Here is a 17,303-nt window from a genome sequence, read left to right on the forward strand (position 1 = left end):
GTTTTGACTGAGTGCTCAGGGAGACTTCCTGCACTGCTCAAAGTTTCCTTTAAAAGCAGCGGCTTTGCAGATGCCCTCCACCTAGATTATTTTTTTCCCCAGATGAGGAAACTTGGTCACAGAACAAGAGACCTACCCGTAGGGCAAGGGTGGCCGTGTTTCCCACATCACTATTCAGTGATCTGTCCCCTAAACCGAGCCCCCACCTTTGCTTCAGACCCTCAATCCCAGCCAGCCGCTTTTGCCATCAGCTCCAAAGCCTGGGCAGGCGTACCAATGCACCAATGAACATGGGGAACACGCATCACTCTTCCCTGATACTAGGGACATTAACACAGACAAATGAGATAGGGACAGAACATTCCTACAAGACACAACTTGAATTTATATTTATTTTATATATTTTTTTTATATATATATATACCTTTGTATAGATTAAACTGGGCAGGATTTTATCATATACATTTTTTTGGTATAATACATGAGGAACAGGAACAGGAACACAGCAAATATAAATCAGTACGTTCCTTGAGTGAACTCTGCTGCACTGAGACTGAAAAACTGCATGCAGTGGGGAGACAAGAGAGAAGGGAGATCGATTTTATTTAAAAAAAGAGAAACAAAGACGATCTAGGTACAACTGTCAACAGAGGAGCAGCACTATATGTGGCAAAACTGTATAAATTAAAAGTAAATTCCACTCTTGACATCTACTATGCTTTAAAGTGCAATGATGCCTGATTTATTTACCTAGAGAATACAGGAAAGATTACCCCCTCTCCCCATTCCAATCCGTCCCTAAAAAAAAAAAACAACTCAACCCCCCCAAAAAATCCCAATAAAATAAATCTAAATAATATACATTATCCACAGTCATATAGAGACACCTACATCTACTCAGTAGCACCAAGAATTTGATATGCGTGTAATTAAAATCAATTAAAATTTGGGAGCAACGGTAACATCTGTTTGCTGCTTTTGCAGACCTCCTGCCCTTTACTGGTGTCATGCAGGAGAGGTGGCTCTCCCTGTGCCGCAAGTGAAGGCGACAGTGTCCTATCCTCTCTCCACCACCAGCCAAACTGTTCTGGCAGCAGGCTACAAACACGCACACACACGGACACAGAGCACAGTGAGCGCAGCTGAAGGTTACATGAAGGGGGTGGGATGGGAAGCCGAGGCCCCATGTGTGCACATGGGTGTCTGTATGTATGTGTGCACGTGGGGGCGTGTGTGTGGAGGGAGTGGGACTAATTACAAAGAGCTGAAGGGCTGCGCGAGTCCAACACACGCCATGAGCCTCTTTGGTGACAGGGAGATGGGAAGGGTAGGGAGGGAGAGAAAGGGAGTCAGCACAGCCCCCCTCTTGTGAGCCTCCGGCTGTGATGTCTTCCACGGCCAGGGGCCTGTGCGCCACAGTTCATCTGTCTCCACGTGCCACCTCTCAGCAGGCCTCAGTAGCCAAAGGTCTCCTGGGAAGCATAGACCATGTAGAGGAAGCCATCCTCGTCCTTCTCCTGCTCGTAGATCTCCGAGATGGGGGTAGACACACTCACCATGCTGTGCTGGTTCACCAGCAGGAAGAAAGCCTGGGTGGGATTCAGCTGCAAGCGCCGCCTGTGGGGGCAAGGGCAGGAGGGCCTGGGTCAACCCACCTGGGGTAGGCACTGACAGCAAGTCCTACCTCCCCCAGCAACGCTGTTCACGCGGGGCCAGGCCTGCAGAGCCGGGACCTCCTCCCACACGCTCAGGACATGGTGTCTGAGCCCAGCTGAGCTGATCAGGGCTCTGCAAAGCCCCTTTCTCTAAGTGCTGCTGGCAAGGGCAAAGCAGAGAGGCCTCTTCCATCCGAGTTGAAGGACAAAAGAAGGCTACTGGAGTCCCTCCCATCAGTTTCTGAAGTGTCCCTATAAAGGAGAGGTCACAGTCCTTCACCAGATGCGAAGAGCCTGTCCCCCTCCCTGCCCCGCCAAGCAGTCTGTACCACAACACAAGGATGCTCTGGTGGTCGTGTCCCCATCCCCACTCTCAGCAGCTGCCTCTGCCTCATCCTCACCCCATCACTCTGTGTTCAGAGCCTGTGGGTGACGACAGGGTCACAGCATGCCAGTTTGGGCCACCCCACTCACCTGATTATTTTGACCAATTCACTCATGTTGACATGGTCTGGGACAAGGAACTTGGTCTTGTCCAGCACTGGCAGCTGTTTCTCCCCTTTATAGCGTTCAATAATGACCTGGGGAGAAAGTCAACGGTAGGGTTAGCCACAGTTTACAGTGCGCCAAGCACTGTCCTCAAGGTCAAACACAAATCAAACTAGCAGAAGTGGAAAAGCTGGGGTAGGGCTGCACTTTGCTTCACTCTCACAGGAGAACAAAACAAAGGACGTGAGCAGTGACCATCAGGTTGGCTGCAGACAGCTCTTCAGCAAAGAGTGACTGCCTGAGCCAGATGGTGGAGGGCATCCGAGATAAGTGAACTAAAGCACGAATTGCTCTGGCTGACTGAGGAACAGCAAGCATTAGTAGATTGATTTAGTTACTTCCTCCGACACGCAGGAGATCTCGAAGAGTGAAGTGTATTTTAACATCACTTTCAGGCTGACCAAACCTACCAGTTTTGCTAGCTTGAGCTAAGCCATGGTGCACAGCAAGAGACATTTTCCTTCCCTTTTGTGCCACAACTCTGGGCTGCTGCCATTCGGCATCACCCTGCTTGCTTAGGAAGAGCTGTGGATATTCCCAAACAAGCAGTTTTTAGAAATCACAGTGAAGCCACCCAAGGCATTCCTTCAAAAAGGGGAAGTTTGGATTTTGCCAGTCCCACTCCTCATGTTAACATTCAGACATACTGACTTCAAAAAGGATCAGAAACTGATGGCCACTTCTCCCATGAGCCACCAGAACTGGGCGGTGAGCTTCCAGGGCACTTCAGCACAGTGCCACCATGGGGACAGCCTGTCCTCCCCTGCAAAAGGTCTCACTTGGGAAAGTTCTTACTACACCTACATTCTGAAATGGCTAAATAATTATTGCTGTTCAGTTTTCTTGATATTATAACTAATGAATTTCTTCTGTTAAGGAGTGTCTGCTGACAGCTACAATTGCTATTCTAAACCAGCTTGGCAGTGTACTATTTGTATTCTAAGAAGTAAGGTGGTAGGCAGTTAAAATAAGTAATGATATTATTTATAAAGCTTAATACATTCCCACTGCAGTGATACTGACTCTCACATCTCTCCAGTACCTAGTTTTTTTCTCCATAGAAAGACACTTATATACTAATCAGTTCATTGTCCTCTCTGAGCTGAGACTGAATATTATTTTTGACTATAAGGCAAGGAGCTCCCATAAATCATTTTCCCAGGTCTTTTTCAAAAACACACTGGAGACTGCAAATGCCTTTGGACAGTGGAGGGATGGAGCAGCATGCAGAGATCAGGATGCCCAGACGGTGGCTCTGTGGAGCCAAAAGGACCAGGCCAATCTCTGGGATCATTCATCTGCCTTTCCCTTGAACATTTGTTGACACAGCAACCTCTATCAGCAGCAGCAGTGTAACGCCTGCTGCCTGCCTACACCAAAGCCAAATCAGACACTCTGGTTGGGATGCTGTGGTATCAACAGTGAGCTGGGAATGTCTGATGCGTTCCCCAGACTGCAGGGCTTGCCTCAAGGCCTACCAGGATGGGCCAAGATAACATTGCAGAGAGTTCCCGGATAAGGGAAGGGTGCAAGGCACCTTGCTGAGAGCTCTGCACCTAAATGCCCTCTGAAGAGCCCATCCTGGACAAAGCTCACAGAAAGGGAATGAACCTAGGAGCCTGATGGCCAGAAAAGCAGCGTATGAAGGTCCCCATGAGTCCATCAATATATTCTCTCATTGGCCAGGTCTCTTCTTGATACTGAGCAAGAGTGCCAGAGAAAAAGACCAGGGAAAGCCAGGTGTTGCTCCTTTGGACCCTTTTGCAAGATGGGTACCTGATGAAAGAAGAATTTTCTGCAACAGACTAAATCATGCATCCGGATGCCCCTTACCAACCTGCTAATGTCCCCTCCTCCCTCCAGAAGGAAGGCAGATGAAGGACAAAGACAAGAACCATCCAACTGTATTTGAGTCTTATTTGGACAGATGAGTATTTTGGCTAAAGGGAGATGAATAGCCTCAAGGAGCTGGACACTCACAACAGCCACATACGGGGGATGCTGCTCTGGCCACTGGGAAATGTAGAGGTAACAGCAGGACCTCGAGTTTTTAAGTGGTTTGCACAAAGAGGCAGCTACGCAAACTGTCTGTGCATATACCTTTGCATGCAGCGAGTGCCCTGTACACCTGGGCTATGACTCATTTCTCACATCTAGCAGGAACAAAGGCCGATGTATCTAATTACCAGCCAGTTACATCCTACAAAGAAAAGCCTCTCAATCCAAGAATGGGCTGAGAAGGATGTCCTGGCTGTTAAATCAGCAGCTGTCTTGTACCCTGAGCAGACAGAGGGCCTGTCATGTAGAACAACTCCAAGAGTTTCTGGTTCCAGAACATGAGCTGCTATTTGGGTAAGGCAGCTATGGGAACAGGTGGCCAATGGACAAAACATTCTTGATTAGTGTTGGAGGGAAACTCATGATCAAATGCTAGTATGACATCCCTGTGGGTCAGGGCTTGTATACAAAGCCACCTCCCCTCCCATATCCTCTTCCAAGCTGCTGCCTCAGGCCTGGCAGTTCCTCAGTGCAGAAATAACACGAGCTGGGCACAGGTGGAAAGGCTCAGGGCAGACCCTGAGGACCCGGTCCCATTGTAGAGGAGGCCTGGGCAGCATTTATAAACTCAACCCTTGTTCTGGGGCCATTCTGAAGAGGTAGAAAGGGATTTTGGTAGGGAATGGGGCCAGATCTGGCAGCCCAGCATAGGCAAAGCTGCCACTGCTCCATGCCCCCAGGTCCAATCAGTGACAAGCACAGAGGGGACATGAGAACAAAGTCTAATGCAGAACAGTGAGAATGATAACTTACCGGAATTTTGTTTGGATGTTGCTCTCGGATCTGCTGTACTTCTTTACAACGATCCGCTGGAAAGAAAGAAGTAAAGAAACACGAGTTAGGAACACCTGGCTGTGATAGTTAAGGCAAAAATGAGGTAACCACCCTGCAAGCCACAAACTGACACAGAGGGACATTGTAAAAGAAATGCAAATTCTGTTCATCTGCCTTTTCTGAACATTCTGCAGCAGTGAGATGGTCAGCCAGATGTCAGCTTCAGTGATAAACCCTTTACGGCTTCTTACCACCCCAATCATCCCCCAAAGCAGGGACATGGTACCCTGCCCAGTAAAACTGGGCAACGCACATGGAAACCAAATTACTTAAATGAGACCATAAGGATTACAAAACTGTATTCCTAAATCTACCCATAGCAAATGCAGCTCATGACCATTGGTGCCTGGCAGAAGCACAGCTTCAAGGTCTCAGCTCTGGAAGTTCAGGCTCTTTCTGTCTCCTGGCTGCTTCCCCAGAGGCGATGATTCTCCAACTGGGGCTGGGTTTTAGCCATTTCCTTCTGCCTATCACATACTTCCGAGCACTATCTGGCACAGTGCCTCAGTCCAAAAGATACACACCTTGCCAAAGACTCCTTCACTATCACAGATATACATAGCAGCTACAACAGCTATTGGCCTGACAGAAAGTATTTCTAGACTTGTTGTGGAAACAAGAAGAAAATCTTAAGCAAGGAGATGACCCACGTACTACAAGATTCTTTTCTGCAGTTCTTCTCACACTTTCTAATCCATTTTCCTCTGGAGTTCATGTTTACTGACAAAGAACTGGCAGCACATAAAAGCTTGTAAGCTCTTCAGGCTTACAGAATTTCAATGCCCCCTCACTGCTTTATCGAAGGCCCCTCCACTTCAGAAGCTGTATCAGGGCCAGGTACGGCTCTGTGTGTGTTCTTCCTGGGACACTACAAACCTACACTCCCTCCTTGCATTACCATCACTCTGGGAAGTGCTTCACAGCGTACAAGAGCCCATCCAAAGTGCCCAGGGGAACCAGTTCCATGAATCACATTAGGTAAGCTGGCGAGTGAAGGCCAACAACTAAGGACTGGCTAGAAATCTAAGATCTGGGTATCACAGGATCTATCATGGGATCATCCTGCCACACGCAGGGTTGCTGGCGCAGCATCTGCTTCAACCAGTCCCGGTTTTGCACAACCTACCAGGATCATGTAGGGCAGAATAAGTGGTGTGTTTGAGTGTGTTTTGTCCCCACAAACGTTGAGCATTTCTCCTCTAACCACTCAAAAAGCCTTATTGCTTATAAACTGAATTTGGCTAGACACTACTTTGGGAAGAGTCTGGACTTTAGAGGCCACAAGACTACAGAATCATTGGATCACAGAAGCTTTTGAGCATTATTTCTGTCCCCTCTGAGAGGAAAATATCCCTCTGCTAGGAATTGATAGACCTTTCTTCTGCAGGACTCCATGGGCTGGCAAGACAGAGCGAGATTATTTAGATTTTGCAGAAAATTTGGGCATAATTGGTTTGGGTTTTATGACTGAAGATGTAATTCTTCATGTTTCCTTTCCACCCTAGCCAGTGTTCCAGGGTATCCAGAGTTATCCTTGTGATACAGACAATTTTCCCCTGAGGTCCTAATCGGTGAGGAGTTATGCAGAAATCAGCATTGCATGTGACACGGCTACAGCAATGCCGCTTCATGAATGCTGAAGGAGACAGTGACAAGAAGCACCCAGCATGCAGGCACCCAACTTGAGCAGCCAGGCAGAAGCGCATCCCCACTTCTGCAGAGCTCCGCTCCCCCGTGTTCACTGTGTACAAGCTTCATCAGGACCGAGCACCTGAAAGGCTGGAGATCCAGAGCACAAGTGGACAACACTTGGCAGTGTAAGTACTTTAGGCAGCTTGACTGCGGACAACTCAGACTTGCTGGGTATTAAGAGCCTGTAGAAAGCTGTGTCCTCATGGCGAGTTAGTTTTTCCAGCTTCAGTACCCACCCTATCCTGTAGCTCCCTCCATACTATCAGATGGCCATGTGGATGAACTTCCTAGCCATCACGTGTTTCCCTGTTGGGTCACAGAACTCTTTGCACAGGAAGCCTCAACAGTACAAAAGGGTTTGAGAAGCAATTAGCTGAAGGCAAATTTGCAGCCTTTGCATGTTACCATGGCTAGTAAAGTAGATTATCTCAGAGCATCCAACTAGGCTAGGCTGTGTGTGCCAAAGGGCAGTCACACACCTGATACCCCTCTTCTTGCTCCCTGGAAGCATCACTAACTCCAGCACAAGGCTGACAGCCATCACCACCTCCAATTCCACAGGGGAGCCAGAGGTGCCCCCTGCTCATCACATGAAAAAGATGCCATACAGAGAATAAAACAGTACATCATCTATCCAGCTACACATCAGTGTCTCAGGATCCCACCCCTGAAACCAGAGTCCTTTGTCCCCCAAGGCTGGAAGACTGCAGGTGCCTTGGACAGAGGCAGGTCAGGATGCTGCTCCAGCATGTTTCTTCCAGATCTTGCTGACTCCACAGTGTGAATTTAGGGCTTGAATTTAGCCACCAGTGATAAAGCTCTCAACTAGCCTCAAGCCTGATGTACTATAGTGGCAGCTCCCCTGTCCCACCCTAAGACCTGACATGTGCCCAGGACCTGGTCCCTCTGGTCGGATGTGCCCAGAGCTTTTGCAGCCTTTCTAATCTCAGAGGACCCTGTGAGAGGTGGTTGATTTGCAGGTTACCACAATGCAATGACAATAGGTGCTGCTTTGCTCCAGGGGCTGTTGGTACCTTTCAGCAGGTACATGCGATTGTAACTACAAGCACTACACTTCTTCCTACTGCAGAAACTTTATTCAGGAAGGCAGCTGGGAGCAACCCCACCTAAGCTGTTTCAGTGCCTGAAGATTCAGGCAGATGTTTCAAGGACATCTGAAGCTCAGCTAAGGAGCAGACTCAGTCCCATCCTAGCCCTGGAGATCCAACCAAGCAGGGTGGGGAATCAAGGGAAGCTACCCTGCTTCAAACCCTGCAAAAGGGTAATTTCTGTGCAAACAGTAGTTCAGGCACTAGAGATCTCCTGCAAGAAATAGGTGATGGTGAGCCACACCCTCCTCAGCCTGGAGTGGGAGCTAGAGGTTGCATCTTCAACATCACACAGCAAGGAATGGCTATAAATATCACCTTTAATTTAATGCCTACGTAGTCACAGGAATAAAGAGAAAACCATTATAGGGCACTTCAGAGAGACACTGATGAAGATGCCAGCCCAGCTCCCAAGCTCACGCCATGTACGGCGCTGCAGACAGGTATGCTCCCTCCACCCTTTCTCTAGCAGTGTCTGCACACTCACATTTCATACATGACAGGCCGGATTTTACAAGCCTTGTTCTTCTCCTGCAGCTCTCCCAGATTATAGGTGTGCTAATTGAGGTTAAGACTTTCCCCTTTTCTGTAGCACCTGGCTATAATTAATCCTTAGCCTATATGGAAAGTGAATCTGAACTGTTTACACAACCTAATCCATATCTACATTTTTTGTTCTGGCCCCTCCCTGCTGCAAGAAGCAGCAAAACACCACACCTGATTTCAGCAGCTCAGGACTCCAAAGAAGAGGGGATGAAGGGGTACAGCCAGCTATTGTTTTGAAGGAGCTGAGCAAAGATTAATGAACTGCACACAGAGGGAAGAGCACTGTCTCTGCTCCCTGGTGTGGGCACTGCACACCTGCCACGAGGGAAGCCAGGCTTCTCCCCAGTGCCAGGATGTTAGAGCTCAAAATGGCAGCAAGATAAAAACCACACATTTTTATTCCTAGCAAAATTTCACTGCTAGGGCCTATTGAAAGACAAGAATATTTTTGTAGCATTGCATATGCCAGGAAAATTGCCTATTTCTCCTCCAACTGCTGCTTCAATTGTTAAGTACCAACAGAGAAGCTTGCAAATTGCCCAAAACACCAGAATCTCCGCTGGTTTCTTGACTGAGGTCCTTCCCAAGCTGTTCTCCCAAAGATCTGGGCACACAATGTATCCCATGGCTGTGCAGGATGAGATCATTATGACAGTTAAGGAGAACAGTAGAAAATTTTAAGCCAGATTTTCTGAGCATTAACCCTTTTTATCAGCAGTGCCCGGGAACCCTGGCTATGGGAGACAGGTCTCTGCTGTGCTGGGTGCTGTGCAGACACCAGATGCAAGGACAGCCCTGGATGCAAAAGAGCTTAATATGACACATGGCAAATTCTCCAACAGTGCGGTTGCGTAAGGGACAGCATTTTACAGGAGACACAGGACAAACACTGGTCAGGCACTGGTGCTTCCCTAGGGTAGAGGATGGACTCTGTGACCAGCCCTGCTGCCTGTGACCAACAGGAATGCTGTTAAGAAAACACCATTAAGAAAAAACATCACCTGGAAACATTATCAACATGGAAATATTATCAACACGCTACCAGGTCAACAGCTTCTGAGCTGAGCAAGAGCTATGTGGGGAAATTGAAGCAGAGAGTGGAAATTCAGACACAAGCTACTGCCTCTCCCTGTGGTCCCATGTCCCAGGGCTCCAGACGCAGCTGCCCACGGCACGAAGGGAACATGCAGACATCCCTGCCACTTGCAGCAGGCTGCCAGCCCTGTGGCTTTCTCACTGCCATCCACAAGACACTCTGCCAGCCAGCTTGGAGGTCGATCTACCTCAAACCTGAAGCAGATGCAAAAATGAATGTGTTTCTTCAAGAAGCTGCCATGGTCAGATGCAAGGCAGAGGGTTGCTAGAATGTGAATCTGATCTTCTCTCCAAGAGATTTTCTTCAAGGAGAGAAGGAATTGGATGGTTTGAAATCGGGGTATGCCTGGGATGAACTGGCAAGTGCTGAAGACACAGACAAGTTATGCAGGTCATTCCAGATGAACATCAATAAATATTTTTTTAATATCACACCACCCTAAAGCCAGACACCTCTAACCACCAGGAAATACACCCCCGTGTATGTGTCATGGCTCACACAACAGCTGACCTGACCTGTCCTTGCCCAATGATGGAGAGCTTGTTCTCAGGCCAGTGGCACTGCAGAAGGAACAAGAGGAGGCTCCCATATCCAGGCAAGAAAGGCAGATCTTGCAAAGCCAGCCATGCCTTGGGAAGCCTGGCCTCACTACTAAGAAAGGGTTGTTGTCCCAGGCTATGTATTGGTCTTATTTTACTTCTGTCTGCAAAGCTGGGGTGCTACAGACAGGATGATTGACTGAGGACCTAAACTACAGCGTTTTGACCTGAATGTCTGATAGAAAGTGTGCCTCTGAAACATGATGTAGGTAGAGCCTGATGCTCCACTGTCACAGGAAGGTATTACCAACATGAAGGTGGAGCAACCGATGATCTATCTGCCTGACTATCCATTTTGTTGTTACAGCTTCATTACAAGATGTGTAATGTCTTCAAGGATTTTTGAATGCCTGTGATTGAAGAAGGATCTCAGCAGTCATTTGCATAAATTCCCAATCCTCCTGGCTCCAGAGTAGACCTTGAAAATAGATTTTAAAAGACAAACAGGAACCACCTTCATTTTACTTTAGCAGTTTCAAAATTTAACTATGATTTTGAGCCTGGCTCCAGGAATGAGTATTTGTAACTGCCAAATCCATGATAAGGGCTCAGCTCATCACCAAGCAGAGCCACACGACAACTGTGAAGTCTAAATTCATGTCAAGACACTTGTTCTCTGGTTGCACAGTACCATGTTACCCCTGCCATGGACCATATAGGATGAGCACTGGACTTCCATCATTCAAACAGCTTAAAACAGGGCTTCCAACTCACTATGCCTCCTGAGCATGGAGGGCAAATGGGCAATACTTTCTGTGTCATGTCTGGATGGTGTACAGAGTATTTACATCAGAGTTCCAGGTAAGGAACTGGGTTTTTTGCTCAGCATTTAATCAGTTTCACTAGCCTTGGAAAAAAAACAGCAAGTTCCCTCCGTGTAAGCCATCAGGAGGCTGTCCTCTGCAAGAGCATCCCTCTAGCTTTTGTTTGACCTTTTCTTCCACCTTGGCAACCTTTAAAATTGTAAGCCTCCAAGACAGCAGGAATGCACTCAAATTTCTCAGAACTACTTAGAACACTTCAAATTGCTCAAAGAACTGGCACTCCTAACAGAACTGTATCTTACTGCAGAACACACACGTGGATGCACAAAGACCTTGCATAGCCCAGGTCATTGCTATTTGTGCACAAATATGCCTGAACATGCATGGATTTGCAGGGCCTATTTGGGGAGATGTGCAAGACACAAATGTCTTGAATTTATTCCTTCATTTTCTTTCACAGCATATTTCCAAACTGCCTTCTGAAGACAAAAGGCAGCAAACAACTGGATGACCACGGAGTCGGAGGTGTTTATACACTGCAGGTTGACCACAGAACATCATACAAGCAGGGTGACACACAGGAAAACCTCCTGAGTGACCTTCCCGGCCATGATCCCTGCTGGGACTGACCAAGGAGGGAACACAGAAGCTAAGGGAGATGACTTGTCTGGGGCTTATGGCTATTTGATGACAGAAGCAGCAAGAGTCTACTGGTCTTATAGCTTCCAGATTCATCAGTTTCCACCCTTCTGGCTCAAGAGGATATTTTAATTTTTTGTAGTGAATAAAATGCTAAGTAACGAACAAAGGACATACAGATTTTATTATTCTTGGCTGCCAGTCAGGACCTTTTGTTATATAAAAGAATAATAATAATAAAAATCAATATTTGTGGTCTACATGTCTGGCTGGCACTTGTTCTGGATGTTTGTTCAGTTCCTCTTGTACCAATATTTTCTTCAACACTGATAATTAACCCCTCATCAAATCATGTCACAGAATGCCCTCAGTAATTAATACAACTAGACACAGGCCGTTAAGCACCAACTTGCAACAGCAGTCTCATTTCAAGGAATCCCAGCTCTTAAAGCACAACTGTTAGAGCTTGATTACCCCGAGTGCAGAGTATGAGGACAGGCTGACTCTCTAACCAACCTCTGACCAAGATGCTTTTCCAAGCCACCAACAAGCAAAACTCTATGACAAGCACAGGATGGTGCACAAGACAGGCAATTCATCCACTGTTTATCTTTGAACTGGTACAAGCACAGCTGGCTTGCACTAGATGAGTTCCCAGAGAAGGCAACACTTCACTTTTCCCCAGAGCCAAGAGGAGAGGGAGTTCAGCTCCACACACTGCCTTTATCTATCCCTGCCTTTGCTCTAAAGAGAATTGGCTTCCCAGCACTAAAAGCAGATCTCCCAGAGGACTGAACCTGGGATGGGAATACTCAGTCCAGAGAGGCTGAAGTCAAACCTCTATGGTTGTCACCTAACCAGGGGCTCCAGCTGACCAACAGGACACACGTGTATGTGTCTTACTGCCAAGTGCCTCCATTTTGGCAGGATGCTGGGGCACAAGGCCAGCTGACCTTCCAGTTGGTCAAGTCTAGGTTTAAGGTCCGTGTCCATAACCACACTGGTGATGCACTGAATTGAAAACAAAGCTTGAAGCCTGTTGGCAGCCTTGCAACAGCAGAGCAGCCAATACAAAACAACCACTTCAAGAACAGTGGGAGGTGCGAGCGCTATCCAATGCTCTGAAGGACTTGTGCTCTTTATGGGAAGTGCAACGGTGTCGTCAGGCTGCTGCACGCTCTCGCTACAGCCAGGACACCCTGTTCCTCTGACACAGACCACAGCTTTGTTCTGGGAATTGTTTTGGACTCCTACAGTGGATCTGACTACACAGAAGACAACTGCCTCAGTGTCTACAGTCAGGTTCAGCCCATGAAAGCAGAAGGTTACTGTCAGATTTTACCCTCATGCATCCAAAGATGCTCTGCTGCAGAAGTTCCAAGGACCAGGTCTGAGACCAGGTCTCAGAGCATCACCCTCTCACAACTAATGGCACACCAGATCACAGGAGAAGTCAGCGCTAGGTCTCCTGAACACACCTTGGCTCAAATCCCTGGCATGTCCCAGCCAGCTCCTTTCTCAATTCCTCAACAATGATAAATAAAAATCCAGAAATTTTATTCAGGATAGACCCAAGACAAAGCAGATGAACAAACAGAAGAAATTAATGGAAAAACAATCTCAAAAATACAAGAAGGGAAAAAACATGCATTGAGGAAAGCAGAATCCTCAGCAAGGGGTGGCAGACCAAGACCTAAGCAAGCCACTTGCCGTGAAACTGAAGCCTGGGTTCCTTTTGTAAACAGTCATATTCCTGACTCTGCCTTTTCTCTGTTTTTTTGGAACCGTTCCACTTCTACAAAGTTTTGAAGCCTTAAAAATTGAGCCATTCTGAGGGTACAGTGTCACTGGCAATGTTTTCCATCAGCCCTCTCCAACTGCATTGTAAACAATCGCTTCCTGCTCCTGTTGTGTAATGATTCAAAGACAAAAACAAGCTGTATTTACTTTCTCCAACCCAGCAATTCCAGCCCTGACCCAAAGCAACTGGGTGGGGCTGCCAGGCCTCCTCCTCCTTCCCCTCCTCCTGGCTGAGCTCTGCAGACCAGTCAGCTGAGAGAGCAAAAGGGCAGAGGAAAGAACACAGAAACAAGGAGCACTTGCAGTTGCCGGCACCAAACTCCCTCACCCCCCTCTTCCCATCCCGGGCTATTTTAATCCTGCTTTCTTCCAACTTCTCTGAGCCTTGGATTTTGTTTTCCTTCTGGCTCAAACAAAGCCTGAGCAATCTGCAAAGGCAAACCAGACTCCTCCTGACCACAATAAGCTGATTTTCACCAGTTTAACAGTAGGTAGTTACTAAGGGTTTGATTTAGGACTTTACTGCTCTTAATACGTAGCTCAGGAGAATGCAGCAGGGTCCCAAGCAAGTGTCCCTGGGCACCCAGACTTCACTTTATTCTTGTTTGTGCATGTTCACTTGGCTCGGTCACTGCAGCAGGAGAAGGCTGGGTAAGCATTCAAGGCCAGAAGGGTTGCACCAATAAATTAACAGTTTCCAGGAGAGGGGCGAGGGGTTGGATCAGCAGTTCAGCAGGAAAAACATCTAATTTTAAAACTCACATAGGAAACACGCCCTCACCTTTGGACAGTACCTGACACAAAATGAGGCCTTGTTTGGCATCAATACACTGATTTCAGTATTATTCAGGTGGTAAAGCTCAACCAATACCACCCTTGGGATGGCACCTGCCAGAAACATGCACCTTTCCCAGTGCCAGCTGGCAAAGGTCAAGAGAAACAGCAGTTGATATTTCATCTGATTTCACTATCAGGTCTGGCAATCAAATCTGGTACCTTCTATGGCAACCTCCTTGTCGTTTGAGTTTTCCTACCATGTACATTTAACAAAGGGATGGGTATGATGTGAGTATTAACTCTTCCGGTTCTCAAGAACAATTAGAAAGGGTGTATCAAATTCTCGGAACGGCAGCTACTCTAACGCTAACGAGATGGGGAGCGGGGAAGCCAATTTTTGAAGAAGTCATTGTGTTCTAGCAGTCAAAAGTGAAAAGACTGGACCCAGGGCAAGAGTGAAGCAAGAATATTTACCTCTTGACTGCTACCCTCGCCCTGTAGGTTTCAGAGCCCCTTGCAGTAGTCACCCCACCCCAGTCACCCCCAGTTCCTCGAATGGATACACAAGCCGTGACACAGGGGAGCGACGGCTCCTCAAACACGGCACACGGGTTTCTTGCACTCAACTACAGCAGCTGCCCCTCCAGCCATGCTCACTCTGGGCAGATTTGTTATTCTGTGCTTTATAAAAAATGGAGGCTTACGAGTAAGCACCCCGTGTCGAGGGGTAATCAACCGAAGCTGATATAAAGTACATAAATAAATGATAAATAAATGCTCTGGTCAAGAGCAACGCTCTTCACGCTCCGGAGGCGGGGTGCGCGGCTCGGCCGGGGCCGGCAGCACCCCACAAAGCCGGCGCAGGGCGCCCACACAAGGCGGGGGGAGGCTCCCAGCGCCTCCCAGTCCGGCTGGGCGCGACCCTCCCGCCTGCCGCCCCCCGCCACACGGCCGGAGACCCGCGGCCCGGATGACATCACCGAGCCTCCGCTCGCCCCGCGGCGACCCCCACACCCCCTCCCCGGCCCGGCCCGGCTCACCGAAGGTGCGGCGCTGCTTGAAGGGCCGGTCAGAGGGCATGGCGGCCAGGCGGCGGCGGCGGCTCCGTCTGGCGGCGCGGCCTGCGCTGGGGCTGCGGCGGAGGGCGCCGGTGACGTCACCGCGGCCCGCCCGGCGGGGGGGGGCGGGGCTTGGCGGCGCCCCCCGGGCCGCGGCAGAGGCGGGAGCAGCGGCGCCGCCAACCCCTCCCCCCCGCCCCCGCCTGAGGCGGCACCGCGGGGCCCCGCCGGCAAACGGCGGGCACCGGCTCCTCCCGCCCAGATAACCCGGTACCCCCAGGGCCCAGCCCCCGGGATTTCACGACTGACGAGGCCGTCGGCCGCAGGGGCCGCGCTCAGAGCCACGGCTCGGCTGGGTAGTTTAAAGACCGCAGCCTGACTACAAATAGCGCAGGCTATTTCTGGAATAAATGAATCAAAAAACAACTGCAAACACAATGTCAGCGTTTCACGAAGGACCGTGTTTAATATTCCTCCTCAACATACGCTGCAACGCAAGCTGTATTCTGCCGAAGCAACGTCTCATTGTTTACAGTGAACTGGCACGAAACACAAGTGAGTCCAAAATGTTAAAGGATAAAGTACAACCTTGGTGAAAAAAGACATGAAAGACACATCTATTGTAAAACTACTGCAATTATTAAAAGTGTCACCAATTAAAAGAAAAATATATCAAACAAATCAAACAACTTCTTTTCTCCTTGTAGAGTTTACCCAAGAAAGGAAACAATTACTTTCACAGCTAACATTATGGATTTCTCATGACCAAGTAGTAGCAGTAGTTAAACAGATTGGTAAAGGAAGTATAAACTCTTCAGATTCACTTTTATAATTAAGATACCGGTAGAGCCATTAATTTCCAACATAGGTACTTTTAATTAGTAAAAACGTAAGGGAAAGCTGTTATCTTGAATTAAACATGGCAAGGCAATCAACTTTAGAGACTGCATCCTGAGGCAAAGGGGTTTTTATTACTGTTGTTATAAAGTGTTAACCCTTTTTTGATGAGATGCAACCCTTTCTAATTTAGTGATTAGAGCCCTGATTTTATCCATGCGGACCTCATTGCAGGACTGGGCCCATAATTTCATAGAAGATTATCCATACACACAGAGTGGGAGAAAAGACACTGGCTCATGGAAGATCTGGAGCTTCTCAGGATGTTAATGTACTTACAAAAATGTGACATGGATCAAGGAAGTTTTACTTCTAATAGAGCAGAATATGATTTACACACTTCTTCCTTCAGCCCTCAGCTTTCCTGAAAGATATCACACACACAAATACCTCTCTTGCCTGTTCTTAGTTGATGTCATTGGTAAAACAACTTTCTTAAGCAGGTGCACTTCAGATCCAAAAAACCCTGGACTTGTCAAAGAAGATGGAAGGAACCAGCCGCATCAACCCAGCACCAGCAAACTGCCCTAACATGTCCCAGGATCAACAAGCTTTATGGACGCCAGCATTCCTACAGGGTAAACACCACTGACAATAAGCACCCCTAGATGTCTGCATAAACCATGCTAGCAGAGGGAATCTCCCCAGAGGAATCCTGTCATGCTGGTAAAGGAAATGTATTTTTGTGAACAGAAATCGTGTTGATGCTCAAGCTTCTGCTGACATGGCAGCATTTGAGAGTTCACTGTCCCTGCACACCCCTGCTGCCACAGCTTTTCCTACAGATTATACTGGTTCAAGGAGCTGCTCTAGCTCTACCAACATAAGGCCAGCCTGTATTCATATAATCATCTACGCTATATTTTCATCCCCTACAGATGTAGCTACACAGAGCAAAAGTGTTCAGACCCAACATCAATGTCCCGTACATGAAGAGGAGCACTGCACACTCAGAGATCAGCCATCTCAGGCAGATGAAGAGTTGCTTGGGAGGGCACTGGAACAAACACAAGCTGGAGCAGTTTAAAAGAGCTGCACTAATATCCATAGAAGATGAGTTTCTACGAGCCTAGCTTTTGCAGTATTAATACGTTACCACCTCCATTCCTCTGCCAGAGCCTTATTTTGGAGCAAAGTCAGCACAAAAGAGCACATCCTTGGGCCTCAAGTGCTGCTGTTCACAGCACAGAGCCACACTTCAGACCTTTCATCATCCTGGTAATGAATTAG

The 17,303-nt window shown here is 48.0% G+C and overlaps 1 protein-coding gene across 1 annotated transcript; it reads right to left on the minus strand.

Annotated features, from left to right (window-relative positions):
- Positions 1 to 365: 365 nt before the first annotated feature.
- On the minus strand, positions 366 to 15,276 carry MAP1LC3A (microtubule associated protein 1 light chain 3 alpha). The gene is made up of 4 exons (XM_042801167.1): positions 15,159 to 15,276; positions 5,016 to 5,071; positions 2,130 to 2,236; positions 366 to 1,617 (listed from the first exon to the last, which is right to left on the minus strand). Exons 1-4 carry the CDS (start codon positions 15,196 to 15,198, stop codon positions 1,455 to 1,457), a joined length of 366 nt encoding a protein of 121 aa, XP_042657101.1. The 5' UTR covers positions 15,199 to 15,276; the 3' UTR covers positions 366 to 1,454.
- Between the last annotated feature and the right edge of the window lie 2,027 nt (positions 15,277 to 17,303).

The sequence above is a fragment of the Tyto alba genome, unplaced genomic scaffold (assembly GCF_018691265.1).
Source record: "Tyto alba isolate M040663 unplaced genomic scaffold, T.alba_DEE_v4.0 Super-Scaffold_33, whole genome shotgun sequence".
Taxonomy (NCBI): domain Eukaryota; kingdom Metazoa; phylum Chordata; class Aves; order Strigiformes; family Tytonidae; genus Tyto; species Tyto alba.

Bases quoted from the DNA above. Each gene is read 5' to 3' on its own strand.
- MAP1LC3A (XM_042801167.1), bottom strand. From the start codon at position 15,198: ATGCCCTCTGACCGGCCCTTCAAGCAGCGCCGCACCTTCG. The intron at 2,237-5,015 runs GTAAGTTATCAT...CTTTCTCCCCAG, and splicing joins AACATCCAAACAAAATTCCG to GTCATTATTGAACGCTATAA. The intron at 1,618-2,129 runs GTGAGTGGGGTG...TTGCCCCCACAG, and splicing joins GAATTGGTCAAAATAATCAG to GCGGCGCTTGCAGCTGAATC.